At 42.1% G+C, this 27,525-nt stretch overlaps 1 protein-coding gene across 1 annotated transcript in view; it reads right to left on the bottom strand.

The window, feature by feature from the left end:
- The window catches only part of LOC142736331 (EF-hand calcium-binding domain-containing protein 6-like), a 159,577-nt gene that overhangs the window by 77,167 nt on the left and 54,885 nt on the right, over positions 1-27,525 (bottom strand). Inside the window, exons 11-13 of the mRNA XM_075849637.1 lie at positions 24,191-24,298; positions 23,525-23,590; positions 11,639-11,749 (exon numbers count right to left, since the gene is read on the bottom strand). Coding sequence (XP_075705752.1) covers positions 11,639-11,749; positions 23,525-23,590; positions 24,191-24,298 — 285 coding nt within the window. The remainder of the gene's footprint in view (positions 1-11,638; positions 11,750-23,524; positions 23,591-24,190; positions 24,299-27,525) is intronic.

The following is a 27,525-nucleotide window of genomic DNA, read 5'->3' as shown; positions in this document are numbered from 1 at the left end:
GGGGGGCAATTTGGTTGCAATGGTGGATTCTGCAATGGAATAGGGTTGCTTCAAGTAGGGAAGATTTGTAGAAAAAACATGAAAATGTGCAGCAAAAGTTACCTGTGGAATACGCTTGAGAAGGGAGTCATAGCTGGGAGAAGCTTCTAATACAGATGGGAAATGATACAGTGCTCACCAAAGGTGGAACCCAGGGGTGGGTTACAGCTGGTTTTCCTGGGTTCTCCTGAATTGGTTGTTAAAATAGAGGCCGAGTTGCAGAACCAGGGAGAAATTGTATGCCAACTTGAAATCCCCCCGTTTTTAATTGTATCTGTGTCTGTAGGACACAGATAAAATAATCTCCTTGCAATTTGACACCTTTCACTGGTGCAGGAGGCGCAATTACATAATTGTACTATCTGCATCGTTCTATAGGAGCCAGGTCTGGCCAGAAGAGGGGGATGAAGTGGACAGATAATATTTTTACTGATGGTAGCGCTGTTTGTGGCACTTATTTATTGGGTATGTATGTATAGCACTTATTTTTAGGAGGCACTAGTACAATATTTATATACTGAGCTTGGTTCTAGTACTGTATCTATATACTGAGCTTGGTTCTAGTACTGTATTTATATACTGAGCTTGGTTCGGGTACTGTGTACAGTATAATGAGCTTAGTTCTGGTATCCTATTTAGCTTTCTTGTGGTACTGTAAATATGTTATCAGCTTGGTTCTGGTATTGTATATATGGTATGAGCTTGGCATTGTATCTATGCATTTAGCTTGAATCTGAATCTATATCTGAACACTAGACTTTTGTATTTCAGTGGTGTGGGATTTGCTTCAGCAATACTTCATGCTGCACAATTCTTCCTCCACACAGTGCACACATAAGATTTATGAAGATTTTACATTAACATATAGTATGTTTGGAATATTGTAATAATTTTATCTGATTATTTGGCGTTACACTTAGACCCGAGAGACACCCGCATGCATATTTTTGTCAGCAAATTAGGGAACCTGTTGTTAAAAATTTGAATTCCACCTCTGGTGGAACCTCTTTGCCACAACCGGTTTGATGCTGACTGACCGGGGTGCCCAGCCTAAGGAATCCTCCTGTTCTTCAGCCTTAGCCACCTCATGGAGGTATGAACTATCCCAAGCCACAGCCCCTGAAGAAGTCACAGATTCGTGGGAGATCCACAGGTAAAGATGTCTGGCAAGGACATGGAGATTATTACAAATATGCGAGGATAGGCTCAATACCAGAAAAATGGTCAGAGCTGGGCAGAAGTACCAGGGAAGAATCAAAACATAGACAGAAGATGCAGCCAATGTCAATTTCAGGGAGTTGAGTAAAGAAGGTGCCAGGAGTGCATCCAAAGTTCAGGAAGCAACAAAAGTCTGAATCCATAATTCAGAAAATACAACACAATTGGAGAACTGCATTGATAGATATAATCCTGAGCTTCAGGCAAGGTCTGGAGGGTCAGGAAAAATTCAAATAGACTGCATGTGGTGACATTATCGGGACACGCCAATAGCTATGGCAACTGGACGCAGTGCTGGACTACATCAATATCAGTAACAGAAAACAGTGATTTATGTCTATGATGCGTAATACATTAGTTCATAGATGTATTCCAATAATTTGCTTACAAAACTGCTGGAAATTCAAATTTCTCACTGGTGACCAAAACACAACAGTGGTGGCAAGCGTAAACAAAGGTTGGCCATTTAATCACTGGGGAGCAATACTTCAAGGTAGGACTAGCCACGACATTTTACATATTGTAATCTTACAATCTGATGTTCTTTTCAAACCTAACAGTAAAGAGTACCAGACGTTCTTTGAGCAGTGCACATCTGTATTTAGGATCCTTCAGCCACTAGGGCGTAATAAAGATGTTACACAAAATCACCAGTTGTCCATGTAGGACATAGGCGTATTATAAAAACAACATATCCACTCTGAGGGCAGTTTTACTGTTTGGTTGTGCTGCCACAAGAGAGCTTTGTCCATAGACAATGACTCATACAAAGAATGAGCATTCTGATGCTGACCTAAGGCATCGTCTCAGTGGGGTTTCCATGTACAATGTGACCCTGCGGGACAAGCAACACAAGAACTCAACAGGACACAGGAAGAGCCTGAAACGGATACTTAGATGTTTTCTCAAAGAGTTCTGTTCTAGGGTTCACAAATCAGCATTGCTTGAAATTTTCTCAATTTTTTGTTTTCATTTACTATTCTAAATGCTAAAATTAGGAAGTAATAAGTTGAATTCTTAAACATAAGAAGGGCAAGTGGATCAGTAGCACAAATGGAAGTGTAGCTATGTACAGTACTAACCAAACTGAGATCTTGTCGTTTCCACCATTAGCACAAAGAAAGAAAAAAAGCCAAAAGGGTGTTAATGGAGCTTCGATCTGAACGTGTGTTTTTTATCTACAATTTATTTGGAAAGACAGGCTGTGTATTTAAAAGTAAAGGCCCTATTACATGGGCCAATGATTGGAGACTAGAGCGTTCATATAAACGCTCATTCCTTATCATTGCCCTGTGTAAACAGGACAATGATCAGCCGATGAACGAGCAAACGCTCATTTATCGGCTGCTCTGCATGTTTACGAAGGTTTGTTGATGAAACCTCAATTTTTATCTTTTCTAAATACTGGGTAGCATCCTTACACTGTCCACAAAAGGCCACACAGCTTTACTATTTCCCTGTTCAAAAAATAACTCTCATAGATCGAATGGCAGAAAAGGATCAGTGGAACCCAAGGGTTATAAAGGAATAATTTCTCTCTTCTCCAAAAGAACAGGTATGTCCCATACCATATGTGTACCACGGGCAATAAAAGAAAAGCTCAGGCTGACAATTGAAATGAAAACGGTGTTCAACTATAATAGAAAATAATAAAAAGATGCTTGGAAAGGCTGTATGATACACCTTGTCCACATTGAAGGTTCACTGCCTTGATCAAACCTTTTTTGTTAGAAGGATCCCATGATGATCTGTTGATCACAGGATGTCTTGCCTGCTGGGCCCACACCGATTAGCTGTAATCAATGGGGGAACCCAATAGGAAGTGTTAGATTTCCCTGCAGCGCCACTGAAGGGGAGATGAAGTATTAGAAAGTTCCTATTGAAATCAATGGTCTGTCTGCTCAATGTACACACATGCTGGGTCTTGCTAACTGAGAAATGCTCTTAACTCTGGCTAATATTTAGGGGTCCCGAATGGGGACTGTCATCTTTCAACTCGCAATTTCCCCTTTAAGAAACAATCCAAACCCCTTTAAGAAACAATTCAAAAATTTTCTTCGAGGAAAACGTAGAATTTGCTATTAACAGATTTCTCCCCTGAAAGGAGATTAATGAACAGTAGTTTAATGTCTTCCTACAACCTGTAAGTAACAAAATTGTCTACATCTTCAAATTGTATCAGAGGCAATAAGATATCTCTTGAGTATCTAAAGAGATGCTATGGATACTGCATTGACCTAGTAGCAAAACATTGCCTTTCTATCCATGCAAGGTGAATAAAATGAGATGCAAAGTTAACATTTAAAATGGCATTGTTCTTCGCCTAAGCTGACCACCATCCGAGTGGTGATCTGGTTATTAGAAAAAAAAGGAGAAGAATGGAAAACATTGGCAGGGATTGAAGCTAGGAGATGAATGTGGAAATGTAGCATGATTGTTTCTTATTTTTTTCTGTCTTTCAGCTGACGGTTGTTTCTGTCTGTTTTTTAGAACTGATCCAAGGGGACAGGGAAAGTCCGTGTGGGGAGCTAAGGAGGACCCCTTTCTACAGCTGCGGCTGAGAGGATTAAAGTGCTTCATCCACAAGGCAACATTTCACAAGTAGCCTTTGAACAAAAGTCATGGATACTATTAATGATATGGTAATCCTTAATCGAGCTACCTCCCAGTAGTGATTATACTGACATGGGAAGAATATATAAGTCGGGGATGCATCCCACAAACAACACTGTTCTTTTGTCCTTTCCAAGCTTGAGTAGGACTAACTTCAGTAGCATCTATAACGTCACTTTCCTCCCCTATGTATAGAAGGAACAAAAATCTAGACCTAAGACTGGATTTGCTTCCTGCAAGTTCCCACACACATTTTGTGTTATATAAAAAAAAAAAATACCCCTGTCAACCTTAGGGACTGATGCCTATCGGAGAGCAAGACCACACAAAGGTTTCTTACGGAGGTCTGGCAGTAGATGATTTAATTGCGCAACAAAGCTTGTCTCAATATCTGCCTAACATATGAACAGTGAAGTGAAATGAATCATTTGAAATAAGGGGAACATATATTTTATATTTTACATAAACTTTGGCAACTAAATGGCATTGTCCATTTTAGCTCTTTTATTTTTTAGTTACACATGCAGCTGCTATTCAAACACCAGCCGTCCATCATTCTGGAAAACCCCTGAGTCAACATTTTACTTCTGTTCTCCATCACAAAAAGAGCAAATATACTACACAGAAAGGGGCGTTAAAACAAGTGTAGAGGCATATTGGCAGGATTTGCAGAATACACAATGATAACAAAGTTGACAATGTTAACACATGTAATATAAATGAGACTATGTTCACATTGGAGATTGTGTCTTTCTCCTTTTTGTTTTGTTTATGAAAGAATCAGAATGAATAAAAAACAAAAGATGCAAAAATGTATCAGGTGTCACTATAATTTATAGCCCGTGTACCTTGCCATCAGTTGTTATCTAATTTTGAGCACTAAATTTCAATATAGTCAATAGAAGAGTTGTATCGTCATCAAAGAAAACTGTACAACTAGACATCAGGTCTCCAGGCAGCACTATAAAAATCTATGGAAATCGCAGAATCAGTGCGACGGAGGATCAGAATGTATATTAGCAGTGTATTCACATACTAAAGTGAGTACACTGCTAATAATTTTGGTCCCCACATAACCTCTTTAAAGAGGCTCTGTCACCAGATTTTGCAACCCCTATCTGCTATTGCAGCAGATCGGCGCTGCAATGTAGATTACAGTAACGTTTTTATTTTTTTAAAAACGAGCATTTTTGGCCAAGTTATGACCATTTTTGTATTTATGCAAATGAGGCTTGCAAAAGTACAACTGGGCGTGTATTATGTGTGTATATCGGGGCGTGTTTACTTCTTTTACTAGCTGGGCGTTCTGACGAATCAGCATCATCCACTTCTCTTCAGAACGCCCAGCTTCTGGCAGTGCAGACACACAGCGTGTTCTCGAGAGATCACGCTGTGACGTCACTCACTTCCTGCCCCAGGTCCTGCATCGTGTCGGACGAGCGAGGACACATCGGCACCAGAGGCTACAGTTGATTCTGCAGCAGCATCAGCGTTTGCAGGTAAGTAGCTACATCGACTTACCTGCAAACGCCGATGCTGCTGCAGAATCAACTGTAGCCTCTGGTGCCGATGTGTCCTCGCTCGTCCGACACGATGCAGGACCTGGGGCAGGAAGTGAGTGACGACACAGCGTGATCTCTCGAGAACACGCTGTGTGTCTGCACTGCCAGAAGCTGGGCGTTCTGAAGAGAAGTGGATGATACTTCTCGTCAGAACGCCCAGCTAGTAAAAGAAGTAAACACGCCCCGTTGTCCGCACATAATACACGCCCAGTTGGACTTTTACTTTAAACACGCCCAGTTCGACTTTAGCAAGCCTCATTTGCATAAATACAAAAATGGTCATAACTTGGCCAAAAATGCTCGTTTTTTAAAAATAAAAACGTTACTGTAATCTACATTGCAGCGCCGATCTGCTGCAATAGCAGATAGGGGTTGCAAAATCTGGTGACAGAGCCTCTTTAAGGGTACTACAGATGCATTCTATGGAACGTGGTTATACTGGTTAAACTTTACCTCGTCCCCACATAACCCTTTTAAGATAAGCTGTGAGAATACCAATATGACCTATTGACATGTCTACTTGACGTGTCAGAAAAGCCTTTTCCCAAATGGATCACAATGCAGTATGCAGAAAATGTTCTCAAATAAAATAATTGTAAATAGAACTGCCTTTCCATCTATTTAAATGGGGTTTTCCACGTTAGACATTTATGACATTTACAGAGGATACAGGCTTGCTCAGCTGCTTTGATGACTCCCGTTTAATGGAGAGGGAGACGTACTTGCGCAACAACATCTCTCTATTCAGCCTTTGCCTGGATGTGGCTGTCACTGGTGATCCAGTTTGAAAAACCAGGGACAAGAGATCCCCATTCTTCCAATCAAATCCAAAGGATATACCATAAATGTCTTAGTTGGTTTAAAACTTTTAACCAAACTCTCCTGACAAATCTGGAGCATCTATTTAAGAGCTCTGCATTGGGTGGTTCCTTTGGTTATTCCTACTGATGTTACCATTCCCCTTATCATTTCTTTGCACAATCTGACACAGAACAATCTGACTGTTTATTGACAAAGCCTTGTCACAACTCTGGGGGTATGTGGACCCACTAGGCCCCACCGCCGTAGCGGAGTAGAAGTTGGCCAAACTACAGTCAATGAAAGTCTATAGAACTAGAGTACATGTATAGAAGTTCTGACAGACACGAGGCGTAGCAGACACTTTAGTGTAGCAGATGACACGTAGCACAGAGGATGAACTCGACTCCAACACTGGACTTCACTCAGAAACAAACACAATTACTAGATACGGGATACAGGAAGCAGGATACGGGAACACTCGGAACAGGATACAACTAAGGGACCATTTTCGAAATGAGGTAAACACAACAACGCTCAGACAAGAAGAAACAGTCCTTTTTATAGTTTCTGGTTTGCTGGGATAGGATGGGGGGAGATCCTGGTGTGCGCGCTGGCCCATTAAAGCGAGCGCACGCACCCTAGCAGCAGCCGAGGATAGTACAGCGTGCTGGAGTCTCAGAGGAGGAAGACACTGGCATGAGCTCGTGGTTCTACGGTCGCGGCCATTGGCGGGTGAGTAATGCTGGCGGTCATTACAACCCTATTTAAAAGGGGGAAAAGTAAAGGTGGTATTACATGGCCCGACATGGGCCGGGTAAACGAGTGCTGATCAACGAGACAGCTCGTTGATCGGCACTCGTTTGCTCCTTTCACAAGGAGCTATTATGGGAACGAGTGAATGCTACTGCGATCGCTCATCCCCACAGATTTCTCGCATGTCGGCAGCACATTTCTCTGTTTACACAGGGAGATGTACCATCGAGAACGATAATATTTTCTGCATTTAAAACTATTCTGAGGACGCTCGTTTGCCTGTTAATTGGCCGGTGTAAAAGGGCCTTAACACCCAGTTGTTCATTTATCCATACATTTCCAGGAGGAACAGCAAAGGAACAGCACAACGCAGAGTTCTAAGAAAAGATGCTCCAGCAGTTAATTCATGGGTAATATAAGTATTTACTAAAACAGACGTGGCAGGAGAGTTAAAAGGCCCTTGTTTGATGGAAATGGAGAATATAAATTGATGCAAATTAAATTAAATAATACATTTAAAGAGGCTCTGTCATCCCATTATAAGTGGCCTATCTTCTACATGATGTGATCGGCGCTGTAATGTAGCTAACAGTGTTTTTTATTTAGAAAAACACTCAATTTTGACGGAGTTATGACCTATTTTAGCTTTATGCTAATGACTTTCTTAATACACAACTGGGCATGTTTTACTTTTGACCAAGTGGGCGTTGTGGAGAGAAGTGTATGACGCTGACCAATCAGTGACCAATCAGCGTCATACACTTCTCTCCATTCATTTATTCAGCACATAGTGATCCTGTGTTGGTCACTATGTGCAGTCACATACTCACACACTAACGTTACTGAAGTGTCTTGAGAGTTAATAGACATCGTGTCCAACCAGGACGGGCTGTCTATTCATCACTGCCGACACTTCGCTAACGTTAGTGTGGGAGTTAATGACAGCAAGCGTGACTTACAGCGTGATCTCACAAGATTACGCTTGCTGTGCTGTAAGTTCCACACAAACATTATCGAAGTGTCGGCAGTGATGAATAGACATCCCGTCCTGGTTGGACGTGATGTCTATTAACTCTCAAGGCACTTCAGTAACGTGTGTATCTAGCTGAACATAGTGAACAACATAGGATCACTTTGTGCTGAATAAATGAATGGAGAGAAGTGTATGATGCTGATTGGTCACTGATTGGTCAGCGTCATACACTTCTCTCCACAACGCCCACTTAGTCAAAAAGTAAAACACGCCCAGTTGTCCATTCATTAGAATAATGCTAAAATAGGTCATAACTCGTCAAAATTTATCATTTTTCTAAATAAAAAGCACTGCTGTAATCTACATTACAGCGCCGATCACATTATGTAGAAGATAGGCCACATATAATGTGGTGACAGAGCCTCTTTAAGTTGAAAAGAAAATATGCTCATTTAGTTAATTTCTACTCAACTTCCCAGCTGATCCAGTGGGAGATAAAATATTCTTATAAAACACAATCTCATTTGCCTTCAAAGTTTTCACAATACTTAGCTCTTCTTGTTCCAGTGCTGTCTGGGGTTCTGAAGCAGGAAAAATTTCACGTCATTAGTGATGTCATCGGGAACCCAGAGAACATACCGAGTTTGAAGTAAGGCTCTCCCAATGGACTGCATTGGTGTTTCTTCTGTACTTGGATGGATTGATGTGTACTGACCTAACGACCCCAAACATGCTCTTATTTATTCCTGGTCTTGCTGTCTCTATGGTCCAATGCCATGCCAGTCTGAGTGTCACGCAGAATGCCAGCCACTGCTGAATGCCATGCTCTGCTCCAACCGTCTCGAAGTAACAACTAATACAACACCTATCTGTAAGTGCCACTCCAGGGAGTCAGCCAATGTGAAGCAACATGTAAAGCTTAGGATATTTGGGTCTAGCGCTACAGATAAGGTTTGTAAATTTTTGTACATATCCATATTTACTATTGACTTTTTTTATTTTCAAGGCATATCCTTAAAAAGGTCAAAAAAAAACTTTTGGGGATACTATAATTGTATATTTATTGTTTACTCTACGGTTTCCCTTTGTAAATGGTGTTATCACAGCAGCCCCATTCAGGGGCGTAACTAGGAAAGACTGGGCCCCATAGCAAACTTTTGACTGGGGCCCCCCCTCCCCTGGGTGTCACACAACCCCCCCTTGTAGATAGTGCCTTTTTTACAGCCCCCCTGTAGATAACGCCATACAGCCCCCCCTGTAGATAACGCCATACAGCCCCCTCTGTAGATAACGCCATACATCTCCCCCTGCAGGTGACGCCATACAGCCCCCCCTGTAGGTAACGCCATACAGCCCCCAGCCCCCTCTGTAGATAACGCCATACAGCCCCCTCTGTAGATAACATCATACAGCCCCCCTGTAGATAGCGCCACACAGACCCCCCCTGTTTGATAACACCATACAGCACCCCTGTAGATAGCGCCACACAGACCCCCTCTGTAGATAACACCATACAGCCCCCCTGTAGGTAACGCCATACAGCCCCCCTGTAGGAAACGCTATACAGCACCCCCTGTAGGTAACGCCATACAGCCCCCCCTGTAGGTAACGCCATACAGCCCCCCCTGTAGGTAACGCCATACAGCCCCCCCTGTAGGTAACGCCATACAACCCCCCCTGTAGGTAACGCTATACAGCCCCCCCTGTAGGTAACGCCATGCAGCCCCAACTCCCCCAAAAAATCCGACCTATAGTGTGTCCTACAAAAGACATGTATCCCCTATCCACAGGATAGGGGATACATGTGTGATCGCTGGCAGCGATAGGGAGAACGGGGGACCGAAAGTCCCCCAATGTTCTCCATGACTAACCTCTGACTTCCGGAGTCTGCGCAGCTCAATAAAAATGAAAGGAGCGCTGGTCACGCATGCGCACAAGCGCGACCGGCGCTCCATTCATTTCTACGGAGCTGCCGACACAGACCCCGGAAGTCCAAGGTTTGTGATGGAGAACTTCAGGGGACTTTCAGTCCCCCGTTCTCCCTATCAATGCCAGCGATCACACATGTATCCCCTATCCTGTGGATAGGGGATACATGTCTTTTGTAGGAACAACCCCTTTAATGGCAGAGCGGGGAGATACCTCCCTGCTCTGCCGTAGTGTTCAGTGGCGTCGCGTTGTAGCAGCCATAGCCGCTACGGCTGCTACAGTGGTAGTTACGCCACTGGCCCCATTCACATGGGGGAAAACATGACAGCTAAAAAGACACATATTTCACTCATGGGCTTGTCACAATAAATCGCTAAAGCATGTGAGCATTATATAAGAGTTCATAAACAATGGATGCATAGAGTGTACATCAGCGGGTCACCTAGTTTTGGGCACAGTATATACTAAATGGTTAGAAGGCATTGAGCTCAATAGATAATAGACAAAATTGTACATCAGTAGGTTATGAGTGACTAACCAGTATACAGCACAAGAAATGGCACAGTATGTACCATACAAACAAGGCAATGTGTACTGTTCAGTATATAAAAATGTGTCAATATAGACTGGTGACAGCAGTATATTGGCGCTATATATATGCCACAGTGACCTAAGAGGTTAGGAGCAGTTTGTATTACTTGCCACATATTCTCATAGAATGCAATCTGGAACACTTATCATTGAGTAACACGGCACTAGGCATGACATACGGTATATCACTTTGCTTACATAATATTGAATGAGTTTTTAACATTAATATTAAATATAACTATGTATCAATTAAACACTACTTTATCATATAATACAATATAGTAAATAAACATTTAACCTTTTCTGTGCCTGTTCGATCAGTAGGATGTATGATTACATATCATTTCAGCAAGAAGTCCTCAATTAGGACATAATAATAACATTTTTGGCGAAAAGGTGTTAATGATGAAATTTAAAGGGGTTTCCGGGACTTTAATATTGATGGCCTATCCTTAGGTTAGGCCATCAATATTTTATTGGTGGGAGTCCGACTACCTGAACCCCCATCAATCAGCTAAATAAAGAGATCTCCGGAGAACTGCGTCCCCTTCGTTTTTTACCCAGGCACAGCATTATACCTTTGGTTGTGGCAGTGACTTGTACTGCAGCCTCTGCCCCAATCATTTAAATGGGACTTAGCTGGTGTGAGTTGCAGTACCAGGCACAGCCACAACCAAATGTACAGTGCTGTGCCTAGGTAAACAATGAAGGGGAGCGTCGTTGCCACTTCATTCACCAGGAGTTGGAGCCCCCACCTTTTAGATATTGACGGTCTATCCTAAAAAAAATAGACTATCAGTATTTAGTCTCATAAACCCCTCTAATATTAGTGATCTATATCTCCTGGTACTCCTGTTCGCTCTTGTATTGGCTAAATGTGTATTTTGGAGTAGAGATTGCCCCCATGTGACCCTATATTATGTGATACAAATTAATTTGGTTGAATTTAATAATTTAGTTACTGTGTATGAATAGGTCTGTAAGACTTTTTCACTTGAATTAGATCTTACATAGTATTCAATAAATGTGTGACCTATGACAATACTATATGCCTTCCGAAAAGGTGTAAATTAAGTATTGTCTATAGTAATGCATGTGGCAAGTGTATTCTAGGAACAAACCGCCTGTAAAGAATAGATCAACAGAAAACCTTCATTACCGAGAATCAAACATTGCCATGAAGTGAGGGTATCTGACATTCCCATCTTCGTCAAGGGGGATTCTGTCAAGTAGCTGCTCAAAGTCTTCATCAGTAATCTCCACACCGAACCTGAAATAGAAGTTAGTGCCAGTCAGTCACAGAGCTTGTTTAGCTTGAAGGCACCCTCCATAATCCAAGCATATGGTTGCCATTAACTCTTTGTCCCCTCATTGCTCCTCGCCATCCAGAGCACACACGTGAATATCAGAGGTTAATCAGGTTTTTCAGCAGTGAAAGAATTTCAAACCCAAAACCCTGAGAGAGAGCTTGGCCAGATGAGATACCAGCATACAGAGCCATGTCAGATTGTCCTCTCTGTAAGACTGTATTCATTAGGCTAAAACAGTGGTATTGCTTAAACAAGCTAGCACTTCAAAAGGCTTTTCACTCGTCCTGGTTGGCATGAAAGGAAATGTACAAAAACATTGCTTTTCATGAGAAAAACAAGTGAATTTGGAAAGCAAATGGTAAAAAGCTCTAAAGAAACCTTGCATACATATATTCCAAAAGTGGTTGTATTTATTCAATAGCAAATAAGTATTTTCATCCCTGGAGCACCATTTAGGCATAATCCCTAAAACACAGGAATAAATCAGGATGATTTAAGAAAATAATGATGAACAAGGCTTCATTCATTATGTGGAGAGGCTGATAATGGACAGCTGACTTCTGATGGAAAAAGGTTGCAAAGGGGATGGGAATAGCGGTAAGTTCCTTTACTTGGTGCAACGGTAAAGAACACTATGCCAAAAGTAACCATTCAACTCATCTTGCAGACTGTCATCACTTTGACAGATTTATGTAAATAAAATAGACCTTTGTAAAAATACAGAAAGATTCCCTGTCATGGCTTTAGACATAAATGTCTTTCTCAGGACTAAATGGCCACTTACTTAAATGTCCTGTAAAGTTATGTATATCACAGCTGATTAGCATATAAAAGGCAATTCTTTCTATCCCTATATTGTACATACAGGGTATATAGCCCATCACAATAAAATATGGTAATATGCTTAATGCAATTATATCAGCGAACAAAGCTCTTTAAAGGTTAGATGCATTAACCTTCAGAAAGTAATATTTAGCATCACAAGCCCATTTCTAAAACATGAAGATATTAAGAACTCAGACAGTTAGTATTAAGGACATCTGCTCAGACTCCAAGCGATGACTTGTTGGTTTTACAAAATTAAAATTTTAGAGGAAAAGCTGTATTATACATACAAACAAATATCAAAAGTTTTACATTATTGCATGGGCAAATGTAAAGGAATTCACATGAAAACAGTAGCAATGTTATGTTATGTTATTAAATTGGGCTGTTCTCTACATTTTGCCTCATAGACCTATTAGGATTTCATTGACAGATCAAAAGGATATTGCGCTAACCTGTCTGCGGAGCAAATATGACATTCCCCACTGTCTTACAAGTGACCATAATGTTCCCTAAACATGTAATCTAAAAAGGTAGCAATTACAGTAATAACATTAAATCATATACGATAAACTGCACACATAGCAATTTCCTAATAAAACAGGTTTCCAAACCAACCGTAAAAATTCTCCGTAATTGCAGACCGTAATACCGTCCGCAATTACAGACCCATTCACTACTATTGGCTGCGGATTACGGGCACGGCTGTATGCACGGGCCCTAACTGTAAGAAGTATACTAAAAAAGAAAGGGAAGAAAGAAAGGGAAGAAAGAAAGGGAAGAAAGAAAGGGAAGAAAGAAAGAAAGAAAGAAAGGGAAGAAAGAAAGGGAAGAAAGAAAGAAAGAAAGAAAGAAAGAAAGAAAGAAAGAAAGAAAGAAAGAAAGAAAGAATGCAGTTGTGTCTGGTATTCTATGTATTTTTTATTATAACATCCCACAAAAGGAAGAAACAGCCTCAGGGGACATTATTACTATTACCATTTTTAAACAAAAAATTATAACAATCTATTTGAATGTCAAAATAACAACTGTATCAGGACATTTTCCCACCTGGCTAGTATATAGAAACGCCCAAAACACAGATATATAACAGGTATATATATTTATATATATTCTCAGGGAACATACACTTTGAAAACTTCATTTAAATTATTGGTTATTGAAGGGTTCAGCCACTTGGGAATCATAGCATTCTCCCACAGCTATTTATTCCTTTTATCTATGCATATTTAAGGTGTCCCGGTTTACTGGTGGCATTGGGGCAGCTGAACTAGGAAACTAGTCAGACATGTGCTTAACATACAACAGGCTTTACTATGAATGACCAAAGCATCCCTATAAAACTTTCATTTTTATGTCAGTCGTCCACACTCCAACAATGGCTGTTATGCATGAGGGCTGAATGGGAGACAGTGATGGAACATTGAGACAATGATGGGATTAGGAGACAATAGTGGGAATCAAGGCAACAGAGGTTGTGAGACAGTGCAGAGGAAGGCACAGGAGCAGCAGGGGAAGATGATGAAGGAGGGGGGGTTCAAATACTCAAAAATATCACTGCTCTCTGGGCATGGAGTTAAATACACTTTTGATATCTATATATGAGATCTGCCTGTAAAGACTTCAGTATATGTAGGGGTACGTTAGCAACATAACTATTAACTAATACTATACTAATACACTCTTCCTGTGTATCAACTTAACTCAGCTGTGTTCAATAAATTCTCACATAATAGGTATGATGCTTTAAAAACTAATATTAGTCAGTAGAGAGATATGGGATAAATAGAGAGAGATCATCATCGGTATATAGATCATAATAATAATCCCTTTAGATTTTTTTATAGCTAGATATGTAGATAGAAAAACGAAAAAGATCCAGCAGCACCGGTTAAAGGATGTGGGTGCAGGCCCCAGGGAGCAGACCAAGCTCTCAATATCAACAGAGATCCAAAAAAATAGGCAGCACACCATAGAAATCAGTGAAAAAGAGGGTACTTTATTAACCCCAAGTGCGACGTTTCAGCTCTATCCACTAGAGCCTTTCTCAAGAAAGGCTCTAGTGGATAGAGCTGAAACGTCGCACTTGGGGTTAATAAAGTACCCTCTTTTTCACTGATTTCTATGGTGTGCTGCCTATTTTTTTGGAGATAGATAGATAGATAGATAGATAGATAGATAGATAGATAGATAGATAGATAGATAGATAGATAGATAGATAGATAGATAGATAGGAGTCTGAACTGATGGCTCGGCTGAAAGCGTGTTCTGTGCGTCACAAAGGACCTGCTCTCACCCAAGCCGTCAGTTCAGCTGAACTGACAGAATCCGCTGCGTTACAACGATACAGCTTCTATATATACAGGATACAGAGAAGCTGTATCTTAAAAAATAAAATTAATAAAAGTGAATTGGAAAGTTGCTTAAAAATATCAAATACATTCATTTGATAAACTAATAATAATAATAATAATAATTATTATTATTATAATAATAATAATAATAATAATAATAATAATAATAATAATAATAAAATACTGCTTACAAAAGTGTACATAGTCCTTAACTTAGAAGACTTATTTTCTAGCAATTCGACAATCCCAAACATAGAGCCAACCCTTTAAAGGAATATGTCACTCTGTGTCATGAACAAATACACAGTAAACAGCGAGGTCCCTGTTCTTCCCAAACCTCTGTCCCTACCTACTTGTACGACCCAACCTAAACGACGGTGCAAAACTGGGCGGCGTTCCCTATACTGGTACAAGTGAAACTGACAAATGGATAAGACAGAGGCAGTACGAAATAACAAAGGGTCACCTGGGAAGACACGGAGGGAGAGGCAGGGCTATTGCGCCGCGGACAAGTCTGGGCGCAAAAGGCGGAGTAAGGCAGGGTCAAACCAGGAGAGTGCGGAAAAAACAAAAGTCAGAAGGCAAAGAAAAGTCAGGAGTCAAGCCGAGGTCAGGTCATAGGAATTCAAAATGCAGGTCGCTAAGGGGAGTCTGAAACCAGGGAAAGCACCAGGCCTACTATCCCAGGCTGAACTAAATAAGGAGAGGGTGGGAGCTCAGGAACATCAGCCAGGCTTTGATTGGCCTGACCCTCTTGAGCTCCTATTGGCTGCAGACTGCCTCAGTCGGCCAGGCCGGGCGACACCCGAGTGAGTAACTCTCGATGTCCTGGAGACTGAGGGAGCCGCAGGCAGAGAGTACGTGACACTCTGTAGTTGTAGTGTTCCATGTACACAACTGGTAAAGACATATCCATGCATACTTAAGGCTATAATGCCTGCCAAACGTGACTCTGCTCAGGGCGGTATTTGCCACTAGGCACACGAGGGCGAGTGCCTAGGTCAGCACAGTATAGAGGCAGCACTTTTATGAATGCACTTTTTCAAAAAATGTATTATTGTTTTGTTATAAAAGCAGCTGCCACCACCGGGGTCAGACAATAGTTTAAGAATTTATTGGGTGAAAGGGTGGATTGTCTAGGAAGAATGCTTGTGTGCAGAGATATGTAGATCATGTCTCTCTGCAGCTATCACTTTAAGCAGGGCAGGCATTAGCACCTGGCAGACCCGGGCAAGTGTCGGGGGCCATTGCGTCGGGAAGCCCACTCGGGGGTGGGATCCATCGGGTTCTCACCGGTTGAACTGGCTGTTGAAATTACAGCTGGTTCCCGTGGTGAACCAGCATCCATAACCGGTCCCCCTACACTTAATTGTGGAAGCGGATATAATTGAGCAGTCTTTCTAGTGCTGGTGAGGCAAGGGAACTATCAGTTCCCTGCCCAGCCATTTGGCACTTTACCTGTAATGCAGGTGGCACGATGACGTCTGCGTCATTCCACTGGAGCAGGTCTGGTCAAAAGAGAACAGACCCGCTTCTCTGGAGGATGAAGTGGGAACAGGAGAAGGTGAGTAACGTTTATTTTTTTCAGTAGGCAGTGTTAGCGCCACTATCGATAAGGGACTTTGAGGCACCATTTACAAGGGGCTCTATGCGGGGCATTATCTTCAGGGGGCACTATCTACAGAGGGCTCTATGAGGGGTGCTATCTGCAGGGGAAAGTGTGAATGGCACTATCTACAGGGGGCTCTATGAGTGGCACTATCTACAGTGGGCATTGTGAATGGTACTATCTACAAGGAACACTATATGGGGCACTATCTACAGTGGGTTCTTTGGGGCATATTTACAGGGGCTCTATGGGGGCATTATCTACAGGGAGCATTGTGAATGGCACTATTTACAGGGGGCTCTATGTGTGGCACTATCTACCGGGGGCATTGAATAGGGCACTTTCTACAGGTGGCATTGGGTGTGGCACTATCTACAGGGCGCATTGTGAGTAGCAGTATCTATGGGGGCTTTATATGGGGCAATATCTACAGGAATTGTGAATAGCACTATCTACAGAGGGCTATGTGTGGGGCACTATCTACAGTGGGCACTGTAGGTGGCACTATCTAAAGGGGGCATTGTGAGTGGCACTATCTACAGGGAGCACTGTAAGTGGCACTATCTAGAGGGGGCATTGTGTGTGGCACTATCTACAGTGGGCATTGTTAATGGCACTTTTTACAGAGGGCATTAAGTGTGGCACTATTTACAGGGGGCATTGTGAGTGACACTATCTACAGGGGGCTCTATTTGGGACAGTATCTACATGGGGCATTTTGAATGGCACTATCCATAGTGGGCTCTATGTGGGGCACTATCCACAGGGGACATTTTGTGTGGCATTATATACAGGGGTAATGTGAGTGTCACTTTCTACAGGGGGCATTGTGAGTGGCACTATCTATAAGGGGCATTGTGAGTGGCACTATTTACATGGTGCACTGTGAGTGGCACTATCTACAGGAGGCATTGTGAATGGCACTATCTACAGGGGCACTGTGTGTGTATGTGTGTGTGTGTGTGTGTGTGTGTGTGTGTGTATGTGTGTGTGTGTGTGTGTGTGTGTGTGTGTGTGTGTGTCTGTGTGTGTGTGTGTGTGTGTGTGTGTAGTGCTTTCTTTACACAATTTTATTTAGGGGCACAATGTATGGTACTATTAAATTCAGTGGTGCAGTGTATGGTGCTGTTATATTTAGGGGCATAGTGTGTGGCACCATGAGAATTTTATCTTAGTTTATAGGTGCATAAGTGTTGGAAAGGTGAGGAGGCAAAGACATCTGAGTGGCAAACTGTGAAGAAGCAGGTTGTTGCCGGGGGAAGTCGCCATGGAGCTCTGGACCAGATAGAGTAGAAAAGAGAAAAAGAACGACTAGAATCTGAGAAGTCGTCACCTGTGAGTCACTGAATGTAAATATTTATTCTCTCTCTGACTGATCAGTACTGTAGTCACTGTATGATCTGCAGCGAGATGATGGGTGGTAGCATTCTTTTTTGTGAAACAGCAACTCCCAGCATATTTTTACCATTGATTAAGCTATACTAGGAGCTGTAGTTTTGGGCCGCACAAACATATATGGCAGGGGCTAACCCGAGTTTTCAAATGATCTCTGTACTGAGCTGCATTTGTGCTGGTATTACATATATGTACTAAGCTTTGTTCTGGTGCTCTATTTATGTATCGAACTATGTTCTGGTGCTGTATATATGTAATGAGCTTTGTTCTGGTGCTTTATATGTGTACTGAGCTTGGTTCTGATACTGTACTTATGTTCTGTGCTGCATATATGTACTGAGCTTGGTTCTGTGCTGTATATATGTACTGAGCTTCATTCTAGTGCTGTATATATGTACTGAGCCTGGTCCTGCTGCAGTATATATGTACTGACCGAGGTTCTGGTGATGTAAATATGTATGGAGCGTGGCTCTGGTGCTGTATTTATCTATTGAGCGTTGTTCTGGTGCGGTATATATGTACTGAGCTTTGTTCTGGTGCTGTATCTATGTACTGAGCTTAGTTCTGGTGCTATATTTATGTACTGAACTTTGTTCTGTTGTTGTATATATGTGCTATGCTTTGTTCTAGCGCTGTATTTATGCACTGACCTTGTTCTGGTGCTGTATTTATGTACTGAGCTTGGTTCTGGTGCTGTATATATGTACTGAGCTTTGTTCTGGTGCTGTATTTATGTATTGAGCTGTGTTCTGGTGCTGTATCTATGTACTGAGCTTGGTTCTAGCATTGGTTCTCAGTATGTGTACTGAGATTGGTTTTGGCACCGTATCTATGCATAAGCCGGGAGATTTGCCATGGGATACTGCGCACAATGTCCTCCACCCTTCTCACAGTGCACAGCCTAACTAAATGGGCTAAGCACGCTTAGAATATAGGCCTATACATAATCTGTGAGTTTAATATAACAAGTGTGGGTAAATATGTATGATTATGTAAATATATACTGTGACAACCTGGGGACCACTTAGCTCACAGGATCGCCATCTCCTGGGTGAGATGGTTGGCGCACATAGAAAGTTCACTCCAACTCCTTGAGTAAAAGGTTTAAACCAGCCGCAGCTAGCTTTATTGTCTTCACAACAGCAGTCAGTGGTACAACAATAAACATACAAAATAAACCCTAGGCCGTCCAGCCTCTAACTAACATATTCAGTGTCCCTCACTACGAGACACTGAGCCTTGTGCCCAGCACCTCAAAACCTTCAGTTTTACCTCACACGGTGGTGACTCTCACAGGCTAGCATGCCTGTCTTCCCCAGACTGAGAGCCCTGTGTGAACTGTACACACCTGAATTAAAGAGCCATCTCAGGTGAAGCCTAACTAGGCTCATCAGACAGCCCAAGACACGGACTGTCTGTATGGAATGGAAGCCCGCCCTTCTCCTTCACACTCCAGCAAACCAGGCCCTATTCCAGGCTTTACACCCAAGCAATAGCAGAGAAAACCCTCTCTGCTGTACATGCTCCCTGGTTGCTTAAAACCTGAGTTTCTGCACCGTCCAGTAGCTGCACTGCTAAAATACATAGTGTGTCAATCCAGTCAAAGATTCTGGACAGGAAACCACACAAGGTTTGAAAGTCTCTTGGATGTTATTGATACATATAAAAATATTTTTTTTAGAGTCCACTTTAATATATGGTGTACTTAAGATGTTGTAATTGTTTTATTTGATTATTAGAAACATTTTTCATGGTGCTACACACTATAAAACACTGTGACAAAGGGCAACTACAGGGAAGTCTAAACAACCGGCGGCCCTCCCGTATTGCCTATGGGTGAGCAGAGTAGAGCTTTTAAAGGCATGGCAGGGAGAGAGCCCAGGGTTTTCCAGTAAACCCACCCGAAAACATGGACTAGCTGCAGGGGACTGGGAATCCCAGTCCAGGATTGCAAGTGGGCGGCTTAAAACACTAGTCTTAGCCAATGAGCAGCTGTTCATTGTGACTTGTAAAGAAGCCAAGGCGCAGTCCAAGTTCCCATGGCTCTGCGAGTGTTGAGCACTGACAAGTCTGACAGCAACTAAAAAGTGATTTGCTTGATGCAGCCTTTTACCAGCCCGCAACCAGCAGTGCAGCTTTTCTAGCCAAGTAAGAAGTAAGTCAAGTAAGAAACTATTAGGTGGTTTCACACGTGATCTAATTAGATGCCACAGATTTCACCGCAGCGAATCATCTTGCCTTACATATGCATTTTGATGTGGATTTGCCGTAGAATTACTGTGGATTTCACCGTTTGCATTGTAAAAAATGCAGATTTCGCTGAAGATTTGATGCAGTCAAATCCATAGCGTAACATTACGCCACATGTATGTTGGGGCTTTTCCGTCTGGATTTCGGGCGTAAAATGTGCAGTATAAGACTGTTGCAGACAAGTGGATGAGATTTAACAAATCTCATCCACATGTTGCCAAATATTTTCTGCATGGAAATCAGGTGAAATCTTTGGCAATATGTAAAATACATGCAGTTGTGACACACCGCAAAGTGGCGCACTGAGACTCCATCGCCCAAGGGCCCATATAAACCTGGATTCGGCCCTGACCAGGCTCATGAGCCGGGACTGGTGAGAACAAGAATTACATGTAATAGCCAATTAGCTAATGAACGGCTGTGCAGTTGTGACATGTAATGTTGCTGCCTATTGGTCCTGGACCCGCGCATAGTATATACTGTACACTAAGGGGAACTCAATATTTCTGGATAAAAGCTACCTCTGACTCTGAAGTGATGTTTCACATGCTGCCCATTACCCAAACTGCATCTCTGCACTCCTCTTTAAAACAGAGGTATGGGGCCATTATTTGTGTATGTGTAAGTCATTGTAAACATGTTTGTGCAAATTTATGCAAGTATGAGGTGTGTGTGTATGTATGTTTGACTGCATGTAGTGAGTGTGTCAAAGAGGCGTGTCCCTACACAGTCTCACTCTGTCAGCGCTGATTGGACAGTGTCAGTCTGTGTAGGGACACACCCCCAACTGGTAACACCCAGTTGTTAATTTATTCATAAGTTTCTATGCAGAATAACAGAGGAACAGCATAATGCAGAGCTTTAAGAAAAGATGCTCCAGAATTTTTATTTTATGGGGAATACAATTATGGGGAACACAATTATTTACTAAAACTTTATTTAAAAAATTTGCTAGCTATCGGAAAATTACGGATATTGCCCTACTTTTGCCAACAGTAATGAAATATGCTAGGCTCTAACTTGTGTGGTTAACCTACACTTTTCTGAATGAAACGTGGCTGACATTTTCTAGACATAGTAAAACTTTAGTAAAACAAATGCAACACATGGTTTATGTTGAGAAGCATGCAGGTGACTAAATGAGGTGTATTCACTCTCTGTACCTAGGGCAACATGAGATGTACATATTGCCCTGCCTATTGACTTTAAAGGGGTGAAAAATTATTACAATTATGAAACATAAAAGAATTAAGTGCATTTTTGGTATCCCTTCGACAATAAGGATATTACTGATACATATAAAAATATTTACTTAGAGTCCACTTTAGTATATGGTGTATTTAAGATGTTGTAATTGTTTTATTTGATTATTAGAAATTTGTTTCATGGCGCGACACACCATGAAACACAGTGATAAAGGGCAACTGCAGGGGAGTCTAAGCAACCAGCGGCCCTCCCATATTACCTATAGGTGAGCAGAGCAGAGCTATTCATGGCATGGCAGGCAGGGAGCCCAGGGTCTTATTTTTTATTATTGACATTTAATGAACTTAATTTAAAAAAAATTTTTAATAGGCAGATACCTATGGAAGACCTGGTATCCTTTGTTAGGCCCCCAGCTTCCATGGTAGTCATTGGCATCCCTGGATCATGTTGTGGAGACCCTGATGGTGTAACAGAGGGAGCTCCCTTCTTTCTTTTAAGCTTCTTAGATGTTGCAGTTATTATTGACAGCAGGATCTAATGTGTTAAACGGCTGGGATCAGAGATTTCAAACACATAGGAGCTCCACCTTGTAGTGCAGTTCTTCGGGCAGAATTTCCGCTGTGGAAAAACGGTTCATACTTACCCTGGCTGTTGTCATGGTGACGCGTCCCTCCTTTCCCATCCGGTTCAGCCTCCCTGGATGATCCTGCAGCCTGTTTGACCGCTGTAGCCTGTGATTGGCTGCAGCGGTCACATGGGATGACATGTCATCCCAGGAGACCAGACTGGAGGAAGAAGCAGGGATTTCTAGGTAAGTATAAATTATTTGTTGCAGATTTTGCATCCCCATTGAATCCAATGGAGAAAAAAAATGCAACAGAGAAGCAACGAAAACGCAGCACAAATTGACATGCTGTGGATTTAAATTCCGCACCGCAGGTCAATTTATTAACATTTTCGCAGTTTTTTCCCTCAGTATGAGACTGAGGTTTTCAAAATCTCACCCATTTTTGCTGCTACTGTAAATACCCAGCCTTAGGGTATGTTCCCACACACAGCATACGCTGTTATAGTTTTGTGAAAGTTTTCTGAAACTGGAGGTATATTTAAAAAACTACTAGTCCACAATAGCAAAATAAGATAGGTCAATGCTTTAACATACCTCCCAACCGTCCCGGATTTAGTGGGACAGTCCCGCATTACGGGTGTGTCCCGCTGTCCCGGGCGACCAGGGGTATGTCCCGGTGTCGACTGCAACTGCATCCTCAGGATGCAGATACTGTACAGTTGAAACCAATGCTGAAGCAAGGAACCGTCAGCTCCCTGCTTCAGCATTAGTACAGAGCGGAGGAGCAGAAGGAGCTCCTCCCCACATTGAGGACTCCCCGAGCACAGTGCTACTCCTCCAGGAGCGGATTCCCAGGCAAGAGTGTTGCTGATGCTCTGGCTGGGGATTTCTCTCCTGGAGAAGCCCTTGGGGTCACTCTCCATATATGGACAGTGACGTCAGGGGCTACTCCCGGGGCGGAATCCCCTGCCAGAGTGTTGCGGATGCTCTGGCCAGGGATTCCGCTTCCAGAGGGTACTCCTGACGTCACTGTCCTTATACTGTCCATATATAAACAGTGACGTCAGGGGCGCCTCCTGGAGCGAAATCCCCTGCCAGAGAGTTGCCGACGCCCTGGCCAGGGATTCCGTTCCTAGAGGGAACCCCTGACGTCACTGTCCATGTATGGACAGTGGTGTCAGGGTCTCCTCCTGGGGGCGTGGGCGATGCTCTGGCTCGGGATTCTGCTACTGTGTGGGAGGTTCTATGGGGGCATTATACTGTGGGGAGGCACTATGGGAGCATGATACTCTGTGGGCTGAACCGGGTGTGTATGGGTGGGGATTGGACGGGGATAGAGCGCCACATCGGTTGTCCCTCTTTGCAATACTTGAAAGTTGGGAGTTATGGCTTTTACAAAGGTTGTGATACACAGTGAGGATGCAGTCATAAATGGTGTACATGTCAGTGAATTCATGTGCTAGTGAGGTAACATATAAGCAGATATGCCCAGGTCTTATTATGACTGTCAGTTAAATAAAAAAAATACCTGCTCTCGATTGCTGCTCGGAATTCCTGTTGGCTTATTACATTTCTCTTGTATTTATCAATTTTCCTAAATGAAGAAGAAAATAATAAATAAATTATTAGCCAGGACATTATTTATTAAGATGCTTTTTTGGATACATTACACAGTTGAGACAAAAAAGTGTCTTATTTTGGTATACCCGGTAAATGCAGCAGAATGTTGAAAAGCAAGATTCCATAATTATGTAGTAATGTAAATCGGAATATAAGTCTTCTGTATAAACTGAAATATATGGAACTATTACAATTAATTACACCCTTTTAAATTTATATGTACATGCCACATTAGGCTAGATTTACTTGGAGACCTGTATATAAAGCCTGGTGCTTTATTTCTGAATGCAGTTACATTTGAAAGTTGTGGGTGTCTTTTGCTATTCACATAGTGTCCACTAGGTGGTGGACTATCCCATAACTATTCTATATGATTTAATAGAGGTTTTGATATCACTTACTAACTGGTCCAATAAAAAAACGCATCATTATTATACGATATTTCCAAAATGAGTGTATGCAGAATATGTTGACTATATGGAGGCCACAGAAAATAGATAAACATGGTGTCAACACTTAAATTCTGCCTGCTGTGAAGTGCCATTTTTACATGTAAAGTAATTAAAAAACATACTCAAAAGTTGCCAGCAGGGCCAGAAAGTCTGACTGGAAGAGGTTTGCTAGACTTGCTTCCACTGCAGTAAGTGTGGATGATGGACTAATGGCTCCTTCCCGATGAAATCTGCAATTGAAAAACACAAATCTGCTGGAAAAAGGATCACAGAGTGGTAACCAGACACACAGTACGTTTATTATGCACAAATGACATGACAATAAGTTTTTCAGCCATTACTGTTATGTGTAGACTGAAATTGCCTCAAAATAAGTTCCCCCATATGCAGTTATTAATAGGATGGCACCTTGACAACCACTGAGTTTTGATTAAAAAATAATAATAATCTCAATCCCAAATATTTTATGGGATTTTACAATAATATCAGAAATTATACACCTCAGTGGACTGCAATAGGGATGCCTTTTAACTGCCTCTATAGAGACTCAGATGATCTTATGTTTCCTCACATAACAGGTGGCCCTAGAACCTAGTGAGACCCAGATAAGCTGCCTGTGTACAGAACATTATGTGAGGATATATGTTTCTTGTGTTACTATGCCCCAATTACATACATTCTCTATATGTTACACTCAAATACTTGTTTTTTTTTCCAAATAATATGTAACTATAAAGTTCTGCTAGCCCTGGTGTTATCAGTATATTAGCAATGCAGTCTTTAGAGCCACCTAGTGGAACAATGTGCAAATACATCAAGTCAGACTGAAATATATGAAAAAGCTAAGAAAATGTATACAGCCATTACAGAATCTGTGTGTCATACATGCTCCCTTTTTATTCATCTGTTAATGGATTATTAAGAATTTAAAAAATGAAAAGATTGATATCTAAATCTTTTCTTCTAAATTCTAAATATTTTACAGAAACCTTATCTAAAAGAATAAGGTTGGGTTTGTTTATTCACAGTTACTTTCCAATCTTCACCTCTTTCTTTCCTTTTTCCTAATTTTAAGAATATGTAGATCAAAAATGTAACCATTGTTCCTAAAGATTAGGTATACATAGGACGTACAGGGCATACACATGAATAAGTCTTATTTCTAAACTGCCCTATCAAAAATAAAACAGAGCCCTTTTATATGTTGATACATGATGACCAAGTATTCACAGCTCAACATTATTGTTTAATTAGTATGTTATTGGTTTATTAAGAAATTTGCCCTAATCAATTAAAAATATATTTCAGGACTGATCATGGATAATGTATTCTACATTTTAGTTGCCATTGCTATCTCCTACTGACCCCAATATTAAATCCTTAGAGCAGTCAAAGTATGGGGATTGGGATGGTGGAAGGGGCCGTTTGGGGCAAAATTATCAATGTGTTGTATGTATCATAAAAATGAAAAGACTTATTGATGGCTACAGCAAAATGATTAAAATACAAATGCATCTATATGTGATCTGTACTGATCCGTATGTCATCAGTATTTCATCCGTTTTGTATTCATTTTTCGAAGTGGCTGTTTCAAGTAGCTCAGTTTCCTTCCTAGAAGCCAACTAATCAGAATATTGATGCAATACAGGTGACATAATAATGCAATTTTACCTGTAATACATCCGTATTGCAGGTTAGTTTTACTGACGTTTACCATTAGACTTGTGTGGAAGAGACCTTAGACCGCTTAGAACTAGACTAGATGCGCCAACATTATCACAGTGGCTCATGCTGTATGATAAATTTGGCGCATCTTTAGACACTTTGTCTAACTTTATGCCATCTCTTGGTAAGCCTACTTTAATGCGCATTTTAAGCCATGCCCCTTTTCAATAGCCACACCTCCTTTTCCTCTAAGCCACGACTCTTGTGCTTTATAAATATATATTTAATAAATGTGGTACATGTCGTGTGTGCCAGAATTCTGCCTCAGCTTAAGACAGAATTTTGGTGCTTTTTGAATAGTAAATCTGCCCTAATGGAAACATTCTTGTTCATGTCCTGAACTAATACACAAATTAGGCTATATTCACACGACAGTGAAAAAAAAATGGCCATTAAAATCGGATCAACTGGCAGTTTTTCATGGCCATTTTGCATCAGTTTCTCCAAATTTCATCCATTTCCAGTCCGTCTGTCCGTTTTTTAATGGCGGTTTGACATCCGTTTTGCATCGATTTTTCATGATGAATTTCATTTGTCAGGCTTTTTTTGTCCCAACCCACTGAAAACACCCAAAGGAAGGTCAGATGTTAATCTAGACACTATTTACAGCTCCCCTGTAGATGATGCCACACAGCCTCCCTGTAGATGCCACACAACCCCCCTGTATATGATGCCACACAGCCCCCCTGTATATGATGCCACACAGCCCCCCTGTATATGATGTTACACAGCCCCCATGTAGATGCCACACAGCATCCCTGCATATGATGCCACACAGCCCCCCTGTAGATGATTCCACACAGCCTGCTTGTAGATGCCACACAGCCCCCTGTAGATGATGCCACACAGCCCCCTGTAGATGCCACACAGCCCCCCTGTATATGATGTTACACAGCCCCCATGTAGATGATGCCACACAGCATCCCTGTATATGATGCCACACAGCCCCCCTGTAGATGATGCCACACAGCCTCCCTGTAGATGATTCCACACAACCTGCTTGTAGATGCCACACAGCCCCCCTGTAGATGATGCCACACAGCCCCCTGTAGATGCCACACAGCCCCCCTGTATATGATGCTACTCAGCCCCCTTGTATATGATGCCACACAGCCCCCCTGTAGATGATGCCACATAGCCTCCCTGTAGATGCCACACAGCCCCCTGTAGATGATGCCACACAGCCCCCTGTAGATGATGCCACACAGCCCCCCTTTAGATGATGCCACACAGCCTCCCTGGATATGCCACACAGCCCCCTGTAGATGATGCCACACAGCCCCCTGTAGATGATGCCACACAGCCCTGCTGTATATGATGCCACACAACCCCCCTGTAGATGATGCCACACAGCCTCCCTGTAGATGCCACACAGCCTTCCTGTAGATGCCACACAGCCCCCCTGTAGATGATGCCACACAGCCCCATGTATATGATGCCACACAGCCCCTCTGTAGATGCCACACAGCCTCCCTGTATATCATGCCACAAAGCCCCCTGTAGATGATGACACACAGCCCCTGTAGATGATACCACACAGCCTCCCTGTAGATGATGCCACACAGCCCCCTGTAAATGATGCCACACAGCCCCCCTGTAGATGATGCCACACAGCCTCCCTGTAGAGGATGCCACACAGTCCCACTGTAGATGATGCCACACCGCCCCGATGTAGATAATGCCACACAACCTCCCTGTATATGATACCACACAGCCCGCTTTAGATGATGCC

The sequence above is a fragment of the Rhinoderma darwinii genome, chromosome 1, assembly GCF_050947455.1.
Source record: "Rhinoderma darwinii isolate aRhiDar2 chromosome 1, aRhiDar2.hap1, whole genome shotgun sequence".
Lineage (NCBI taxonomy): Eukaryota > Metazoa > Chordata > Amphibia > Anura > Rhinodermatidae > Rhinoderma > Rhinoderma darwinii.
Note: the sequence above shows the minus strand (reverse complement) of the source record. Positions and strands in the feature narration are given on the sequence as shown.